This window comes from Hemibagrus wyckioides, linkage group LG08, assembly GCF_019097595.1.
Source record: "Hemibagrus wyckioides isolate EC202008001 linkage group LG08, SWU_Hwy_1.0, whole genome shotgun sequence".
Lineage (NCBI taxonomy): Eukaryota > Metazoa > Chordata > Actinopteri > Siluriformes > Bagridae > Hemibagrus > Hemibagrus wyckioides.
Genome location: NC_080717.1, coordinates 16,462,579 through 16,483,332, shown reverse-complemented (window position 1 = coordinate 16,483,332; position 20,754 = coordinate 16,462,579). Strand labels below are relative to the sequence as shown.

General features: G+C 39.8%; 2 protein-coding genes across 3 annotated transcripts; both read left to right on the top strand.

Annotated features, from left to right (window-relative positions):
• Positions 1 to 140: 140 nt before the first annotated feature.
• Positions 141 to 14,357, top strand: atl3 (atlastin 3). 2 transcript variants are annotated; one of them, XM_058396161.1, is made up of 14 exons: positions 141 to 299; positions 1,606 to 1,836; positions 7,547 to 7,681; positions 8,010 to 8,114; positions 8,209 to 8,259; positions 9,367 to 9,423; positions 9,540 to 9,632; positions 9,809 to 9,947; positions 11,584 to 11,711; positions 11,801 to 11,857; positions 12,176 to 12,247; positions 12,514 to 12,705; positions 12,794 to 13,033; positions 13,184 to 14,357. In XM_058396161.1, the coding sequence occupies exons 2-14, from the start codon at positions 1,633 to 1,635 to the stop codon at positions 13,244 to 13,246; spliced, it is 1,536 nt and encodes a 511-aa protein (XP_058252144.1). In that variant the 5' UTR covers positions 141 to 299; positions 1,606 to 1,632; the 3' UTR covers positions 13,247 to 14,357. The 2 variants fall into 2 exon arrangements, with proteins under 2 accessions (XP_058252144.1, XP_058252145.1); XM_058396162.1 differs by having other exon boundaries at positions 157 to 299; positions 1,611 to 1,836.
• Positions 14,358 to 15,890: 1,533 nt separating this feature from the next.
• Positions 15,891 to 20,112, top strand: cfl1 (cofilin 1). Its single transcript, XM_058396163.1, has 4 exons — positions 15,891 to 16,050; positions 19,037 to 19,335; positions 19,422 to 19,498; positions 19,779 to 20,112. Exons 1-4 carry the CDS (start codon positions 16,048 to 16,050, stop codon positions 19,895 to 19,897), a joined length of 498 nt encoding a protein of 165 aa, XP_058252146.1. The 5' UTR covers positions 15,891 to 16,047; the 3' UTR covers positions 19,898 to 20,112.
• Positions 20,113 to 20,754: the final 642 nt, after the last annotated feature.

Genomic DNA, 20,754 nt, shown 5'->3' with positions numbered 1-20,754 from the left:
AGCATCCTCCACGTTCTTCATCAGCTGTATCGATCTAGTGTGCGCCATTGCGTTTTTAAAGTGCATCCTGGGAAATGGCGTTTTTAGTGTCGTCATTTTCGCGCACTGATTTCCGCGCAGCCGCCTGAGACTGAGGGCAGAAGCGTTACAAACAAACTACAACTCCCATGTGGCACGTCGATGTGGGCGATTCGGCGCTGGAAAAAAAAAAAAAGTTGTCTAATTGTTTCCAGACTACGATAGACTCTGCTTTCTCAACTTGAAGCCGTGGCCAAATTAATAACTTAACAGATACAGAGGTAAGATAGATTAATCCGCTATAGTGTAAGTGTATGCAGTGTTTACAGCTTACTTCTAAAAATAGTTCCTCAAGCTTCGTCTTGTGTTTGTTTAACGAGTTTGCAGCGCATCAATACATACTAAAAGTTACTTTAAGGCTTTTTATTTATTTTGTAAATATATATATAAATTGATAGAACACCTTTATATATATATATATATATATATATATATATATATATATATATATTGAGTGTGCATGTTAGATTAGAAAATTAACACGGCGCCTTTGCTACTTGTAGACTGTTCCTTGTCACTTGTGCTAACTGCATAAGGAGGCTTTAGTAGCAAAGATACTTTCTTGTAGCAAAAGTCTAACGATCATTAGCGCCATTTAGACTTTCCATGACTTTATGTTAGTAGTCAGTAGTGAAAGTAAAGACTCTAAAGCTCCTCTTATGTAAATCTGACACGTTGCTATCAGTTTGTTCAGTCCTGCTGTCCTGCAGCTTCACTGCCACCATTCATACACGTCAATGGGCTGTGTGTATTTTCAGTGATACAACAAAATATTTGCCTATTTTCTCCCACCCAGTGGTTGTTGTGAAAGTCTTTTTCACTTTGTTGGAGCCATAAACTTAAGTTTGTTTGAAGATAACACAATTTGATTGATGTGTTAAAGAGCAAGAGTTTTCCTCCCATCTTGTCTCATGTCAGAGCTCCACTGGAAGTAGTGCAGATTCACCAGAGAGAAATGTGCGGCATGTTGCTACTTGTGTTTTCATGCAGGCTACCACACCTCAAACCACTACTGCAGTTTTAGGGCATTCTGCATATATATATATATATATATATATATATAACACCCAGACTCTGGTTGGCCTGTGTTTCTAGTTGTAAAAGGAAGGGAAAAAAAAACACCTAACAATCATCATCTTCTGACTGATGCAGATGTGCAGTGATTCAGTGACATTTAAGTACTATGTGTGAAATGATTGCTTGAAACTGGTGACTGGACTCATTTGCCTACAGGCGAGGGTGGCCAAGATGGCAAAAACAAAGGCATTCTTTCACAGGGATGTAGATCTCTGAGTGGAGTAGAGCATGCTTTTAACCTCTCTACAGTCTACATTACACATTTCCAGAAAAACTAACAGGGCCTTCGTTGTCTCAAATGATGCTTCATAGAAAGATCTTGGCTTGTGAAAGAGCTAGTAGAAAGCAGCTAGTCTTGGCAAACGTGATAAAAGTCATGGTACTGAAATTAAGTTTGTTTTTATCGAGAATAGTGTTTACTAAGCTGAACTTTATACCTGTTATCCGCAGCATAGTTGCCACAGCAGAGAACCAAAGATGCCCTCTAAACCTTGCGCGGTCCAAATAGTGACCGTCAATAAGGAAGATCACTCCTTTGGTTTGGAGACAAAAGCACTTGAACAGATACTGCTAGCACCTGAGGTTCGAGATTTGGAGGTGGTGGTGCTATCTGTTGCCGGTGCTTTTCGCAAGGGAAAGAGCTTTCTCCTGGACTTCATGCTTCGATACATGCACAGGAAGGTCAGTCACCTATCTTTACAAATGCGCAAATCACTGTTACATGCATAATGGATTGGTTCCGAATAATTCAAGCTTAGGTGATGTAATATTAACCTGAAGTAGATTCTTTTCCTACAGCAACATGTTTTTTTTTATTGTGTGTCACAGTTTAAAACTGTTTATAGTTACTGTTTATTTTACGTTTAACCATTTCTAGTTACTGTTTAATGTTATGGGACATCTACACCAATCACCATCTACACAGATGAAGGAAAGAACATTTGATAATCTTGTTACAATGGTGCCTGCTAAGTTGCTGATATATTAGTCAGCAAGTGAACGGTCAGTTTTCAAAATTCATGTGTTAGAAGCAGAAAAATTGGGCAAGCATAAATAACTGGGCAACTTTGATGAGGGCCAAATTGTGATGGCTAGACTACTGGGTCAGGGCATCTCCAAACAGCAGGTCTAGTAGGGTGTTCCTTGAATGCTGTGGTCAGTACCTACCAAAAGTGATCCAAAGAAGGACAACTGGTAAGCCAGCCACAGGATCAAATCTCAGAGCTACTGTAGCACAAAGTGCTGAAAAAAATGTTAATGCTGATTATGAGAATACACAGTGCATCGTAGTTTGCTGTATGTGGGGTTACGTAGCCACAGATTGGTCAGAGTACCCATACTGACTCCGGTCCACTGCTGAAAACGGTGATAATGGGCATGTGTGCATCATAATTGGACCGTGGAGCAATGGAAGAAGGGGGCTTGATGTTTTCTTTTACATCATGTAGATGGGCAGGTGCATGCATTGTTTAACTGATGGAAGAGATGGCTCCAGGATGCACCATGGAAAGAAGGCAAGCTAGAGAAAAGCACTTTTGTACATTGCTCTGGAGAAGGGCGTCTGCCAATGGCTATAAATGTTAATGCCTGTTATCACTAATGTTATAAATAGAATAATTTCCTTCTCCCCCCTGTTTTTTTGTTCTCTTTGTTAATAAGACAAAAACACAAAGAAACTTCAAAGCACAACATTCAGTCCTGAAAATATAAGTGTTGAAAGCAAATGGCCATATCAATGATTATACATTTTTCTTTGTTAGATAACAGCAAAACACAACAATCTAATTATTATTTGGCTTAGATTATGTGGAGAAATTTTTCATTTATTATAGAACAAGACATCTAACTCATTCTAGTTTGTTTATTCTTACACTTAATGGTAGTTAAAAAGTTAGTTCCTGTTCTGTTCATGTGGTATAGCACCAGTCCTTTCCCTACCAGTCTTTCTTTTTCACTTCTCTTTACAGAAAGTGTCACCAAACACTAATTATACCTTTCTTTGCTAATTATTAGTCTAGCTAATGTGATGCACCTGCCATACAAGTCTCATTGTAGCTTGTTAGAACTAGCACATGAGACCTGAGAATTCAGCAGTGGTGTAGTATAATGCTAAATAATGCTGTTTTCTTCCTCTAACATCAAATGTAAAAAAAAAAAAAAAAACCAAACTGGATTCACAAACATGAAACACAGCGACAGGGATACACTAGTTTAGCAAACCTTGCCTCGAGTGTTCCTCAAATTCTGGAACATTAAGTCGGTAAACATGTTGAAGATCCACCTAATTCAAAGTAGGTGGCAATTTGACTGGAATGACGTGACCAACCACAGACTCGCTACCGTCTCTAACTCTTTAAGTAAAATGGATCACTTTAAAACATGGGGCTACTTGAACTTTTGTCCATGATTATATGTTGCTCGGTGTGTATGCTTTAAGAAGATTTCTGTTCCACAAGCCTTGGAATGGGGTCAAAGTGCAGAGTCAGGATTTGTAAGACACCACTAGAGCAGTTTTGGGTTAAAGGCCAAGCCAACAGTGTCCAGCAATGCTATGAACTCTCTTTTCTGATTAGTTGTACAGAATCTTAACCAGTGAGCAGTTTTTTATTATTATTGGCTAATTTTAAAACAAGCAAAAAAAAAGATTTTTTATAAATATATTTATTGTGTAACATAATATAACACATGTATTTTTGTAAACATTATATGAATCATTGAAAAACATTTTTAATGGAACATTACAGTATTGTTGACAGTTTTATGAACAATGAGAACACGCACACACATATATATATATTACACTATATTGCCAAAAGTATTCGCTCACCTGCCTTGACTCGCATATGAACTTAAGTGACATCCCATTCCTAATCCATAGGGTTCAATATGACGTCGGTCCGCCCTTTGCAGCTATAACACCTTCAACTCTTCTGGGAAGGCTGTCCACAAGGTTTAGGAGTGTGTTTATGGGAATTTTTGACCATTCTTCCAGAAGCGCATTTGTGAGGTCACACACTGATGTTGGACGAGAAGGCCTGGCTCTCAGTCTCCGCTCTAATTCATCCCAAAGGTGTTCTATCGGGTTGAGCTCCAAACTGTTCCCACAAAGTTGGGAGCATGGAATTGTCCAAAATGTCTTGGTATGCTGAAGCATTCAGAGTTCCTTTCACTGGAACTAAGGGGCCAAGCCCAGCTCCTGAAAAACAACCCCACACCATAATCCCCCCTCCACCAAACTTTACACTTGGCACAATGCAGTCAGACAAGTACCGTTCTCCTGGCAACCGCCAAACCCAGACTCGTCCATCAGATTGCCAGATGGAGAAGCGCGATTCGTCACTCCAGAGAACGCGTCTCCACTGCTCTAGAGTCCAGTGGCGGCGTGCTTTACACCACTGCATCCGACGCTTTGCATTGCACTTGGTGATGTATGGCTTGGATGCAGATGCTCGGCCATGGAAACCCATTCCATGAAGATCTCTGCACACTGTTCTTGAGCTAATCTGAAGGCCACATGAAGTTTGGAGGTCTGTAGCGATTGACTCTGCAGAAAGTTGGCGGACACTAATATATATATATATATATATATATATATATATATATATATATATATATATATATATATATATATATATATATATATATATATATATATATATATATATATATATATATATATATTGTGTGTGTATATGGCTTGTATTGTAGACATGCATTCAAGAATTGTGAGATTATTTCATACCACCCAGCCCTAGCATGAGTAAGTGTAAGGCATATGTCAGGTATTAACTTCACCTCAGCTATACAAAATGAAGTGACTTCAGTCCCACACACCCACATTCTTTTTCCTTAAGAGCATGATTGATATTGCATTGTTGCATTACTTGAAAGCTGCCAAATGTGAAAAGACCATTCAACAAGTGTAGCTTTTTAAAGTGAATGAAAGCAACATGACTAGTTATGGGGAGAGAAAAAACTGGTATGTCATGGATGTGTGTTCACTAGATGGCGGTGTTCACCTGAAGCTCAAATGCTCAATTTGACGTCCTCCATTCCAGATTGGCTCACCATAGCTCCACACCTTGATGACATCACTAAGTGTTTGACTAGTATGCACATGAAGAACGTAGGCTGCTGAGCGAGAAAGATTGATCAGACAGTAGGAAAACGTGGCTACTCTGGCTAAACAGACAAAAAGACACAGTGACAAAAAATTGTGGTATAAAATGTTGCCTCCTTCATTGCAATTCTTCACATGACTTCACGACAGTTTTTCGGTTGTGGTTTATAGGGCAACTGTATACACTGTCTATGCCTCATTGCTATACAAATGCATTCAAATTCTATATCTGACGTCATTCAAATGCAAACTTTTAAAAGAATTTGGCTGCTTTATTTTTAACATATTATAGGAAACAGTTACCCAAACAGCATCTAGTTCAATTTTTTTTATTTGCTTATTTTTTATATTAAATATATTATTTTAATTTATTTATTTTTATTTTTATTATGTTACTAAGGGTTCCTTTTAGTTATAGTATTTTCCTTTTAAATAGAAGAGTTTGTCTTCAGTATCTGTCTTACTATTTATAATCCAATTGAATAATCCCTGTTTGTACGTAGTGCATGTTGTTGCAGCAGAGGAATGAAGTATCTGAAACTATCATAAATAAAGCTTCTGATGCATGTTGTCTAACCTGATGTTCATGTAGCTAAATACTATGGACTAATTTGTACAGGAATGTGAACAGTCTGGCAAAAATATGCAAAAGTAGTCTAATTTAACACATCAGAAATGCTGACTCGGCTTTAAGAGAACCTCATAGTTAAACTTTTTTGGGTTGCACAGCTTGCAGTACTGCTGTGTAATAGTAGTAACAGTGGTGGAAAGAGTACAAAACCCAGTGACTTACTTAAAGTGACTTTTAATGACTTTTATACACCTCTGTGTTTGACAGCTTTCTAAGGGAAGCATTTTGGAACAATTAAGTTAAACAACCAAGTGAGCTTGATTATCAGCACTAATCAGATGTAACACTGAAACCACTGACAGTGAATAACATTGATTATCTTGTTACAATGGCACCTGTCAAGGGATATATTAGGCAGCAAGTGAACAGTTAGTTCTCAAAGCTGAGCTGGAAGCAGGAAAAATGGGTAAGCATAAGGATCTGAGTGACATCTTGCATGTGTGTCACTTACCTGTGGACAAAATGGCTGCACAATTGGAAGAGGGCAAGCTAGAGGCAGTCTGATGCTCTGGGAAATGTTCTAGTGGAAAACCTTTTGGTTCTTGCATTCATGTGGATGTAATTGGACATGTACCACCTACCTTTTATATTGTTGCAGACCAAGTACACCCCTTCATTGCGACGGTATTCCCTAACAGCAGGATAATGCACCCTGCCACACTGCGGCAGTTCTTCAGGAACGGTGTGAGGAACATGAATTTGAGACTTGGCCTCCAGATTCCCTAGATCTCAGGCCCTGTCTAAAAACTTACAGAACTTAAAGGATCTGCTGCTAACATCAGATTGATAGGACAGCACACCATCAGAGGTCTTGTAGAGTCCATGCCTCGATGCATCGGAGCTATTTTGGCAGGACAATGAGAGCCAGTATTAGGCGGGTGGTTTTTAACGTTGTGGCTGATTGGTGTATAACAGGGGTGTCCAATCTTGTCCAGAAAGGGCCAGTGTGGGTGCAGGTTTTCATTCCAACCAAGTAGAAGCTACACCTGATTCCAACTGGCTAATCAACTGATCTTAGCTTTCAGTAGACTCATGTGTGGCTTCTGCTTGGTTGGAGTGAAAACCTGCACCCTCACCAGCCCTTTGCGGATAAGACTGGACACCCCTGGTGTATAATGTTAGCTGGCTAGCTAACTTACCCGAATGTTGCTGGGGTTTCGATAGCATTCTAGGTTCATTAACTAGTTCATGTTATTTTCCTGCATATTTCTGGCATTTTTACCTTTATTTCTGTGTGTATTTAACACAACAATGTATATAATTAACACAAAAACCAGATTGCTACCAAAATCTAAAGTGACACCCAAAGTTTAATAAAAGATATGGATAGCTGTCACAGATTACCTGTACATCTTTCTGCAGGTTGGATATTGAGTTATGAAATGTCAGTACCTCCATAATGGTCCAGTCCACAGGACTACCCCTTGTCCTGCACATTTTAGTGTTATCCCTGCTCCTGGCACACCCAGTTTATCTTAGGAAGGACTAGTAATTAGCTGAATAGTTGAATGAGGTGTGTAGGAGGTAGGGACAATACCGAAATAGAAGCTATTCCATGACCTGGACTAAGAACCTATGATCAAGTGTAATCCCATTAAATCTTCCTTTTACCATTTGCTCTTCTTTTTCTGGTCCATTAGCCCGGACAGGAATGGCTCGGTCAAGAGGACGAGCCCCTCACAGGATTCTCTTGGAGAGGAGGCTCAGAGCCTGAGACCACAGGCATCCAGCTCTGGAGTGAAGTCTTCACTGTGAGGAAAAGTAATGGCAAAGAGGTACAGAGAGATCAGCATGGTGTCGTCTTAGAAACAAAAATCTCTGCTTCTAATCAGAGTATATGCAGGGACCAAATAATGAGTCAGAGTCTGCATGCTTTATTACTTATTAACTTGTGAATTATCTTTAAAGATGTGACTCATTACACTGATTGCAGCTGTTGCTACTTTGAATCTGTGCAATAAGCAAATAGTTCTGTGACTTTACCCCATTTATCAACTGGTGGAAAGTTCTCTTTTGCTGTGCCTTTCATGCAGTACTTTAAACTTTACTCTTAAGTGTAAACAGTATAAGCATGAACACAGTTTTCACTCTTCTTTCCTCAAGGTGGCAGTGTTGCTTATGGACACACAGGGAGCATTTGATAACCAGTCCACAGTGAAAGACTGTGCTACAATCTTTGCCCTCAGCACCATGACCAGCTCAGTGCAGGTGCATACAGTCCCTCATTTTCCTTAATAAAACCTCAATTCTCGTATTTAGCGGTGCATAGTTAGTGATTTGTATATAACTGGTTGTTTTGTAGATATACAACCTTTCACAAAATGTCCAAGAAGATGATTTGCAGCAGCTCCAGGTGAGTCCACTATGAAATTCATAGAAAAGGTTCTGTTCGTACTTCGAGTTAGGGATTTCTTTGATATGTTCTACTATGATTTTATTTTATTATTGTTATTTTTATTTTGTTTTATTTCACATACAGTGTAATACCCACACATTACACTCACCATCCACTTAAACAGGAAGGCATGTACACCTGCTTGTTTAAGCAGTTATCCTACCAACCAATCATGTAGCAGCTACACAATGCATAATATGCAGATACAGGTCAGGAGCTTCAGTTTAAGTTTACATTAAACACCAGAATGAAGAAAAACGTGATTTGAACCATGGCATGGTTGTTGGTGCCAGATGGTTTTTGTGTTTCAGAAACTGCTGATCTCCTGTGATTTTCACACACTATGATTTTCTATGGTTTATAGAAAATGGTGTAAAAATACAAACAGAGCTTGTGCAGGCTGAAACACATTGTTGTTGAGAGTGATCAGTGGAGAATGACCAGAAGTGTTTGAGCTGACAGGAAGTCAACAGCAAGTCAAATAAGCATTTTTTTACAACAGTGGTGAACAGCAAAGCATCTCAGAGGGCATGTGGATGAGCTAGAACAGCAGAATCCCAAATCAGGTTTCATTCCTGTCCACCGAGAACAAGAATTGTGGGACTCACCAGTGCTGAACAGTTGAAAAACACCATGCTGTGAGGCTTTTTTTGCTCACCACAATTGTAAAGTATGACCATATTTACTATATTCTTCCTGGCAGCTCAAAACAATTTGGCCATGTTCCTCTGATCTCTCTTATTACAAGGCGTTTCCACAGGAAGCAGGAGATCAGCAGTTTCTGAAATACTCAAACCAGTTCTTCTGGTACCAGCCACCATGCCACGGGTCAAGCCACGGAGATCACGTTTTCCCTCATTCTGATGTTTGATGTGAACATTGTCTGAAGGTCTTCACCTGTGTCTGTGTGAATTTTATGCAATGTGTTGCTGCCACATGATTGGCTGATTAGATAACTGCATAAATGAGCAGGTGAACAGGTATTCCTTTTAAAGTGGACAGTGAGTGTATATTTCAAATATAACTTGTGCATTATAACCTGTGCATTTTCCTGCTTTCCTGCAGTTGTTCACCGAGTATGGCCGACTGGCAATGGATGAAATCTTTTTAAAGCCATTTCAGGTAAGAAAACCTTAAGGAAGTAAAACTTGAATGAATAAAGAATGTCCCAACTGCATCCTCTTGCTTTTACTTGAATATTTTTGGTTTTGGTTTTGTTTTTCTCCTGCTTTCCTCAGTCACTCATGTTTCTGATCAGAGACTGGAGCTTCCCCTACGAGTACAGCTATGGGTTGAAGGGAGGCAATCAATTCTTGGATAAACGGCTCCAGGTACTGTTGCTGTATTTCATGAGTGCCTTTCCAATGCTCAGAAAAAGTTTTGCATTATTGAGTAGTCAAAGGAATAAATAATATGCAATATTAAATGTGTGGCTCTACAAGACAGGATGCTTTACACATGTATGTATACATACATACAGTAACAACTTCACTTGTCCTGTTTTCAGGTGAAGGAATCTCAACATGAGGAGCTACAGTCAGTAAGAAAGCACATTCATTCCTGTTTCACATCTATTTCCTGCTTCCTGTTACCACATCCTGGCCTGAAGGTTGCCACAAGCCCTTCGTTTCAGGGACAGCTCTGTGGTATGTACTAATGCTTTGTCATTGTCTGCATTCTTAAAGTCCCTGTGAAATGTCGTCTTTGCTGTGATTTGATTCAGTAGTTAGAGATTAACTGTTTGACTCACAGCAGCCAACAGCGACTGAGATATGCCACATTCCCATCAATTCTAAACAAACCTGACAGTAGCTTAGTATGTTAACTAAACACAGAGAACAAAGATTAAGAAGAGGCTTTTACTCACTGTGATTGATGGAAGAGCCCTGACAGGCTATAAATATAGAATCACATTCTCTCTCTGGAAAAAGGAAGCACAATTTTCCATCAGTGAAGTGCCCAAACTGGCAAATTCAATGACAGAAATGCAGTGACAAACTGCTGCAAATGTGCTAGTGAGCTATTACTTTTTAACACTAAACTAACCTTCAGGAGTAAGATATGTATGGGTCTAGAGAGGATATAATGGGACAGTCACAAAGTGCCTGGATACGTAAGATTTTCAGTATTTTCTCAGAGGTTATTAACTGTAATAAAATGAGAATATCTCATATCAGATAGCAGTGTATCCATAAGAGTAAGAAATATGAATGTGACAAGCTTGCAGATCTAACAAGTCTAACTTTAAACTCAAACAAAGCCATGACTGGCTATTGATATGAGATTGGTGTGTGTATACTGCAAAGACATGTAAACTAGGCAATTCACCCGACACCCTTGATTCCTGTTTATGCTCACATAAAGGAGTACTTACGTGTGTATGCATGTGTAAATATCTCAGTGGATCAGAATTTCAGCTTCCATTTCCTGTTATTAACAGACATGTTGAACAACTTACAACACAGTGCCTTTCATATGAACCCACCCAGTTTTCAAGCGATCAAAAATATCAGGACTTGTGAGTGAAAGGTGTTTCTTGTTGCGCGGGTGTGCCGTTAGTTTAATTGTTTAAACTATTAATAGCTCTGTGAATGTCTCTTTGTTTGAGGTCTGGGTTTTACCTGTGAAGACTGCATCTTTTGTTACAAAGGTTAAACCTGTGTGTGTGTGTGTGCGTGTGTGCATGTGTGTGTAACCATGTTATGTGGTCTGTTGCTGTTCTTCTGCAGCCCATCTTCCTCAAGGTTTGATGAGCTGTCTGATGCCTTTCTGCTCACCACAGTTATAAAGAGTGGTTATTTACGTTTCTGAAACCTTCCTGTTAGCTAAAACCAGTCTGACCATTTCTCTGGCCTCTCTTATCAAAGTGTTTCCACCCACGTAACTACCATTCACTAAAAGTTTGTTGTTGTTTTTTTTGCTGCATCGTACTATTGTGCATGAAAATCACAGATCATCAGCAATTTGTGAACTACTCAAACCAGCCTGTCTGGCCCTGACCGTCCTGCCCATGTTCAAAGTCACTGACCTTAAGTACTAAATTTGTGTCTGCTTAATTTCTGTATTGTGGTAGTGCTACATAATTGTCCAAATGGATAATTGTATGAATGAAAGTGGTCAGCAAGTGTGTTCTGCAGGATTTTATGACATACTCCACCTCGGAGCTTAACAGGAATGTATAAATGCAGAGAGGTCCAGGGTTCAGTTGAGGACTGATAACACCCCTGTTAGGTGTTTACAGCTTGTGCAAATTGGTGTTTTCTTCTCCTCTTCACACTTTAGATGTGGCATCTGAGTTTAAAACTGAGCTATGCAACCTCATCCCCATGCTGCTGGACCCTGACAGACTGGCTGTGAAGGAGATTAATGGCAACAAGGTGACATGCAGGGGCCTGCTGGAGTACTTCAAGGTGGGCACAGCTGTCTTTCACCTGGTGTTTCACATGTTTAGTGTCAGAATAAGCGTCGCCATTCTCATGCATTTTATTTTTTATTTCAGTCATATATTAAAATATACCAGGGTGAAGATCTGCCACACCCAAAGTCTATGCTACAGGTAATCACTCTACATGCTTCTTTTGAAATGGATTGTGAAATATAAATTCATTTGATTACATCTAAAATAAAAGAATGAGTCATATGACCCAAATTTCTGTTGCACTTGTGCTTTTCTAAGAATACAAAAAAACCCCAAAAAACATTCTGGCCTGTTTTTCATTTGATTGCTCATCTCCTTACTTGGTTTGAGTGAATTTGAGTGAATCTGCCACCACCTGCATACTCAATCATTGAAAGTCAACCCGCGTTACTGGTTTCTGTCTACGTTCCAACCACATGTTCAGAACAGTCATAAGCATTGTGTTGACTCATGCAGGCTACAGCTGAGGCTAACAATTTGGCAGCTGTGGCATCCGCTAAGGACCAGTATTACAAGAATATGGAGAAGGTTGGTATGTGATTTGGAATCACTTCACTGTGTTTGGTGTCTATAAAAAGCATTTCCAATAAGAATTCTGATTCACAGCGTATAACAGACGTGTGACGATGCTTAATGTTATGTTATATAAAAAAAAACCACTTTGAACTATAAGACACACTGTACAGAAACATTTAATACCTCGCTTTCACAGATGATATCATTTATATGATACAGATGGAATGCATGTATGAATTGTCTTACTGTCATCTGTTGTTTCTCATGTCCTCTGCCAGGTCTGTGGTGGAGAACTGCCCTACGTGGCGCCTGACCATCTGCTGGAGAAGCATAACTTCTTCAAGTCTGAGGCTCTTCATCACTTTAGCAGCATTAAGAAGATGGGTGGGAAGGACTTTTGTGCCACATATCAGGCTCACCTAGACGAAGAGCTAAATGAACTCTGGGAGTCATTCAGCAAGCACAATGAGGTGAGAAGCAGAAACAGAAAGAAAATTGTATTATACTAAGGTAATTTTCTGATCCTTACATCGTTTTTTCAAATTCTTTCTTTTTCAGTCAAAGAACCTTTTCAGTGCATTCCGCACACCAGCAGTGCTTTTTGTCCTGGTTTGTCTCTTGTACGTGCTCTCAGCACTTTTACTGTTCATCGGCCTGAGCAGTGTTTCATTCGCATGTGACTGTATGCTGGGTCTGGCCATGGTAGCTATGATGACCTGGGCCTTCATTCGCTACTCTGGCCAGTACCGAAATGTTGGCACTGCCATAGACCAGGCGGCCGGAGTGTTTCTGGAGCAGGTAAGTAGAGGGAGGGCAATAATTGTAATCTCTCATTGTAAAAGTATCCAAAAGAAACCTTTTAAAATAAATGAATAAAGTATTGGATTGATTATTCATTGTTTTAATACTAGTTTGACAGTAACCCTCAACCCTCTCTTTTTTGTCTAGGCTACAGGAATTCTGAATAAATCAAGAGCCCAAGCGATTACGCAAAGCAAAAAATCGAGATAGCTTTTTAGGCTAATCGAAGATTCCTGCTCGAGATACAAACAGCACAACACAAATTCAACCAATCATTTGACACCAAATATTGCTAACACACTTTCCCAAACTTGGCACTTAAACCAGTCTTGTCTTGTTGCAATGTATTTTGGCTTAAAAAGAGGCAATCAGTATATTTTACCATGACAAATGGCACACCATATTTGACCTGCTCAGTTTTTACATTTTTTATGATTGGCCATTTTTTCCATGAGAATTTTGTTTTCGATCTCAGTTGTTTATTACAAAAAGCCTATTTTTCAGCTATTCGGGTGTTATGAAAATATACTGATTGTATCTTTTTTAAGAAAAATAATTGTCAGAAATTAACATCAGTAGACAAATGATCAGACACAAGATTTTGCACAAGGTCTGTCCTCCTTAAAACAGATGAAGTATTTTGTTTACATGTACTTATTTTAATATTACCAAAGATCTTGCCCTTTGTAGTAAGACTCGCAGGCACCTTTCATGGCAGTTTGTCAAACAGGAAGTGGCACTGGATATAAATGTCTTTTTTTCTTATTTATATCATTACACAACAAGCCATGACTTTAAAATGCACACTTGATTATAATAAGATTTGGTATACTGTAAAGAAATGTAACAACACTATAATGTGCATTATTTTACAGAGCATTGTTACTTTAGCACCTATATGGGATTATATATGCATTCCATTTTTCACCAAACTTGAACTTTGCAATTGATTTATACTCCTTTTGAAATTGTTAGCGTTTGTGTTAATGTCCTGTCTTCTGTTTTGGGAATTAAAAATTGTACTCATCAGGGACCACCCAGGCACATTAGTGAAATAAACTGCATGGTGCTTTTTAAAAAAACAAAAAATAACAAAAAGTGTGATAAGAAATCATTTAAAACCTGATCTGTAGTTCCATTGCAGCCACATGTTACTTAACCAAATTACAAAGCAATGTACTCAGAGGTCAGTCTGAATCAAATGGGAGGTTTTCTTTGTTTTTGTTGGTTGGTTGGTTGGTTAATGACAGTGTCACTGTTTTTCTATATCCTCTCCTGTAACTGTTATGCTATTTTGCTGAATAAGTGATGTTCTCTTGCACTCTTTCCTTTGTCATAAGTTTGTTCTTTTCTCATTGTCTCGTTTCATCTTACCCGTTTTAATATTTGGCCCCATCTGACTAGGCCTTAGCTGCTTCTGTTACAAAAATCTGTAATCACATTGCATTTACCTTTACATTCAATACACACATAAGTCTTGTGGATGAGGCAAAGTTTAGATATCAGCCAAAAAATGGGAACATTTTTTGTTTATTTGTTTTTTGTTGTTTTCAGTGATCAGAGTAATGTGATCACTCCACTCCATTTTCAATGTATTCCTCTGCCACATTCTTTATCCACAATTTTATGGCATCTCAGCCTCACTTATGGCTTCTGCTTTTGTACAGCAGTTTTATTCATTCAGGTAATGCAAAGGACCAGCTTTAAAACTGCCAAGTGATCTTGGTATATGAAGAGCTCTATTCATATAGCAATGTTACATTTCCTTATGCATTCCATTAATAAAAGTCATATGCATGTGAAAGGTCTGTGTGATCTTTAATTTGTAGTGTAAAGAAAAGCCATGTTGCTTGATTCAGGAATATAGGTCTTGCATATAAGTTTTGCACACTAGGTGTCGGCGTTGACTCGTGTATTTTAATGTGGTTCAGACTCCATGCCTTGATTTACATAAGCGCCGCTGTACAGACGAAGGCAGAATCTCTGTCGCAGATGAACGCCGAGACCACTATAGAGTTCAAGCTTCGTTAAAAACGCAAAAACGACATTGTTCTACTCTAATATTCAGCTTTAGGCATGTGAATGCTCCATTATTCAATTCTTTCAAATAATATTTAGAAAAAAAATCGGAGACATTTCCCTGTACTGTCTGTTTCTATCTGTACTCTTTGCCGCTGTTTAGCGCTCCCTCTAGCGGCCAGTGGCAGAACTGAGGCTACGCACACACAGCAGAAATGGCCTTTTCCCTTATATGGCGATAGGAGTCGCGAGCCGCTCGATGCGCGTGCACGACCGCCGCCGTTTGCTTCCTTATTTGGAAGTGAGTTAAGCGAACCTTAAAAGGGGCAGAGACAGAGGGGCAAACACAGCCGACCACGGACATCAGTGACTGATGAGATTCCACATTATGACAATTAGCTCTTTTCAGTGGTTTGGCAAAATGCGTCCTTTGTCACAAAAAATATAACGGACATAATATAATCGTTTTGGGAAAATGTGTAGGCCCATGCAGTATATCTAATCAAAGACCCTCAGTCATTAAACATACAAATGAAGGTACCTTGCAAGTTTGCAGCATGTTAAGTAGGGTTTTAAGGAGAGTCATTTTCGCTTGTATAACTTAGATTTCTTATTCCGTCGCTCAATTATTGGAGACAGCTGTACCCCAATACGCACGTGTGTTCCCCGGACAGGTTGCACGTGAAGCCCCGCGTTTCATCATTTGATTGGTTAAACGCATGTAATCATTCTAGCTATTAATGCTTCGGCGCGTTTTCTGCAGGAAATAGACTAACATATCGCGAACGCGGCGTTGTTGCAGGACACAGAACTCCACATCCCGTCGTTCAGGCAGAGATCACGTGACTGCTCACGACACGCTCGTCCTCATCTAAGTGGCGGGTGCGCGCGTTGAAGGGCGCGTCCGTGTGAGTCAAGTGTGCGAGAGCGAGAGACCGCATCACCGCTCATTCAATTCCTCCTTACACGCCGACTAGCACAGAGACGCCGCGATGGTATGTCTGCATTTGTCCATATTTACCCTTTTGGTTGATACCAACTTATTGTGAACATTTCAGTTATGAGAGTTTGCTTTTAAAAAATCTGAACACGGAATGATTTCTGGGAGATTTTCTCCTCAGTCTGGGTTGACGCCATTCTTAGCCATGTCCGGTAACGCAGCTAGCTTGTTCTCCATCATCCAACCTGACTTGCGGTGATCTTAAAACGTGAGAATTAAAGACTCCATCTGCTGTAAAACAAAATCAATCCTGTTTTTAGTGTGACACTTTAATCTGAAAATGTGTTTGCTCCGACTGTCAAATGTTTACTTTTCGTGCAAACGCGGATGCAAGAAAATGATTAAAAAAAAAAAAACCCGACCCAAAAACAACTGGCGCCATTTCCTCAGCCATCTTTTTTATTTCCGTTCATTTAGGCCTTAGCCAAGCCGATCACCTAATTCATTCTGGCTCTTTTTGGCCTTATCAAACTTGGCAAAAAAAATATCAAGCTGTATGATCCCAGTACCTCGGGCACCGTGTTTCAGTGAGCCAGGCGAAGAAGGCCGTCATTGCTTGTGCTAATGCTAACACGACTCGGTCCTTTGTTTGAACGTGGGCATCCGGCGCATTCAAAAAACGAGAAGTAAAAACTGGTCGCGCATTTGGGTCCCTTTTGTGCGAATAATTTAGAAGAATCGTTTGATTTGAGGGGAAAAAACGTTATCGTTTTCTCCCTCGAGGTTTTTTTTGTGTGTATAGATGGTCAGCACATGCATCGACCCGCATTCACTGTGGCCCCACCCTAATTACTGATGCACAGATGAACTGGCCTGTTAGTTCCTAATCGCTAAAGAGGAATTGAAAACGGATCAAATTGACCGGCTCCGCGTGTCCGCCGTGCGTCGAAATACAAAAAAAAAAATCCGAATAATGCTTTTTCTTTAATCGTAAGACATTGAGTAGTTTGACACGAAGAAGGAAGCGGCGCTGCTGCGTGTCGACACGCACGACGACGTTTCTTCCTGGTTGTAGCCGCGAATAAACCGCGCTTTATCACCACTGACGTTTAAGGCCCGCAAATTCCCGATTTTCGCCAGGTATTTGATTCCTGTTGGGTGTTTAAGCATAGATTGAGGTCGGGCCTTGTTGAGAAGTAGTCGGAGTCTCTCTCATTAAACACTACACTGCATTCTCAGAAGGCCGGAACTTCCTCAACACTCCACTAATGTGGATAAGAAGTGTATGCGTCGACAAAAAAAAAATCAAACTACCGCCTTTTGGAGATCAGATCCTCGGAAAGCAAAGCGATCGTTTGATCGATGGTCATCACTTTCATCTCGTTATACTGCAGAGCTGTATTTTCAAATATGAAGGAAATCCCGGTTCCGGTTGCAGCAGTCTCCCTTATCTGCCATTTTAAAGCCGTGCCCGTGCCAGGTCCTGTGTGGTAGTCGCGTTAACTTCCTGTCGGTTTCCTGTGTAAACTGCAGTGTAATGGAGTTGCACAAATTTATTTTTTTTTGATTACCTGCTTTTAAGGCATCTGTCAGGTTACTGTCATCTCGGATGTATTTTTTTGGGCTGTGTTCAGACATTGATGTGTGAACTTTGGCCTTGACGGCCTTTGGTGTTTCTATAGCAGGAAGACCTGTCTGGAGGTGGAATAAATGCATATCATATGAATAAAATAATAAAAAAAAAAAATCCCACATGCATGCCTTCAGGTGTCTGCTGTTAAGATGAAATGCAAACATCCAAGTCAGCAAAGGAATGGCTTAACTGAAAGATCAGGATTTTTTTTTTTGTTTTTTTAAATGTTGTAGCTAGAACCCAGACCTAAACCTAAAAAAATGGTTGTCTTGAAGCAGGCTGTGCACAGAAAACCCTTTACTCTTTAATGGATCTCAAATGTAAGAGAGTGGGGAAAATTCCAGATGTTCCATGCTGATACTCAAAAGGTATGTCAACAAGGCGTTAGTTCAGGGTTGTGCACGGTTATGCAACTAGGATCTCGTAAATTGTCGACTTTTTGTATTGTATGCGTATATATTTGTTTTGGCTTGTTGCGAATTAGTCGGTGCGCTTCCCAACCCTGAGTAAAACCATCCACACCCTTTTATACACTTCCGTGTGGTGGCTCACTAGTGCACAGTCATTCAGTAGCCAAGATTCATAAATCTGCAAGTGATTCTTGATCCTCTTTTATGCCCTGAGTTATATTATAGTTCATGGGTTATTGATTGGCTGATCAAACCTCAGTTTGCAGAGTCACATTTAGTATTTGGTTGCCTCCGTGGCTTGCTCCATTAGTCTTGGGGATTATGTTACAGAGGCAGATTAGACTGGAATTTCAACTTCTTGAAATCTCTGCCTCAGCTTGTCTGTTCCTGCTGTATGTTGTAATGGAAGTCAGAAGACCTGAATCGGTTTATATGGTGTCTTGAGCTAGTTTTGATTTTTACAGTAGTGCCATTGTTCAAAGATGGTCCGTGTGCTTGTGCAGCTTTCTCTTCCTACTCCATGACAACTATATGACGTGCTTTATGAAGGGATTCTTTTTACAATTGTTGGTTTAGTCAGTCATATAGTGCTTTAAAGTCAGAGTAATCCATTTGTATTCCTGTAATTTTCAATTTCTGTGTCATTTAAGCAAGCCTGCCATTTTCTTTTTCTTTTAAAAACGAGGTGTGCCACACCTGATCTTTAGAGCTTATGTTCTTGACGTGTGCATTCCTTTTACTACTTCCTGGCCTCAGTGGGGCCTCGTGTTTCTCCTGTGTTGGGTATTTCCACATCTGGACTGTACAGAGTGAGTCAGACAGGTAGTTGCGATTGACTTGGTTTGAGTTGGCACTGCTGGTTGCCATGTCATGTTCACTTAATCAAGGGTTCACTGAAGCATTCATATTCATGCTCATACATTTCCTTGGTGCTACATTCAGAAAATATTTTGGTTGGAAAAGGTAATACAATTTGGCCGCTTTGCTTTTGTGTGTAGGCCTCCGGAGTTCAAGTCCAAGAGCATGTGCTGACCATCTTCAATGACATGAAAGTGCGCAAGGCACAGGCCAGTGAAGAGGAGCGGAAGAAGAGGAAGAAGGCTGTCTTGTTCTGCCTGAGTGGTGACAATAAAGAAATCATCATGGAAGAGGGTCGCGAGATCCTGCAGGGAGATGAGGGCGATCCCTACCTGAAGTTTGTCAAGATGCTGCCCCTTGATGACTGCCGTTATGCTCTGTATGACGCCACATACGAGACCAAGGAGACCAAGAAGGAGGACCTGGTATTCATCTTTTGGTAAGGAAAGCTTGGTGAAACTGCTAGTTTGGTTTTAGGTCTGTTTGTACTGAGTGATGTAACTAAACTAGTGTTTTTACCTCCAGGGCCCCAGAGAATGCTCCACTCAAGAGCAAGATGATCTATGCCAGCTCTAAGGATGCAATCAAAAAGAAGTTCACAGGTGAGAAGCTTGAATGAAGTTGCTTTTCATCCCTAATTGTTAAGGGCCGTATTTTTAACGTGTACTACAATACTAATGTGTTCAACGGCAAACTTTATGCTTTGCAAATGAAGATGAATTAGTTGGTTGGTGTGCATGAATAAAGAATAATTAGAATTGCTACTGTCAAGTAAATGGCCCAGGTTGATAGAGTATAGCTTTAACATTTGAGACTTAAAATTATTTTTTAACCTGTGCTTCCTGGTTCAGCTTTTCAAGGTCTTCTACTTGTGTTGTACAGGTATCAAGCATGAGTGGCAAGTGAACGGACTGGACGACATCAAGGACCGAAAGACTCTCGCTGAGAAGCTTGGAGGCGCTTCGGTGATCACCCTGGAAGGAAAGCCTCTGAATGATTGAGGCCAATACTCTGGTGGGATAGAGCTGTATAGCTGTTCATTTCAACATGGGTAGGGCAAGGGTACATGGCAGTGATGCTGGTGGGTGGGTTGGGTTGTAAAAAAAAAAAAAAAAAAAAAAGGTGACAGTTTCCAAACTCCACAAAAAGAAAAATTGGCTGTCATTCCATTTCGCATACACCAAGAACAAAATAAAAAATAAAAAAAAACATAAAATGAAGACTTATTATAACTGTACATGTGTGCAGGCAGGTTTTGTTCTTTTCTGGTTCCTTTAGATTGTTTAAGGAAAGTGAGGTAGAACAGCAACCATTACAGTTAAACTATTGAATTTACAGAATACTGTTCATTTACAGGATGGGTTTGTTTTTTTGTTTTTGTTTTTTTTTGCCAAACTTAATTTTTCTAAGTGTGTGTGTAGTTGAGATTAGGTGTAGTACAAAACAACTTACTTCATAAGTGACTGCACAAGGTGCATCAAGACCATTTTGGGAACATGAATATTCTCCTTGCTCATTCACCCTTCCTTTCTTATTTTATGATTCCAAATGTTTTAATGATTCCAGCTCTTATTTGCAGAAAGTTCAAAATCTGATTCTAAACTATAGCACTGGTGTCGGAATATTGTTCACATTCCTTAAAAGCAAACATTCTGGATCTATGGGAAGGTCTGAGTTGAAGAAAAGGTGAGGAGCGATGCATTAGGACAACCTGTGTACAGAGCTCGAAAGATATTGCATAGTGGATGTTTTGTATCGTCTCCTTATCTCTAATAAAAAAAAACAACAAAAAAAGCAATAAATGACTCCCTCTGTTGTGATTTAAAGTAATGTGCATTACACTTTCAGTGGTTAGGGG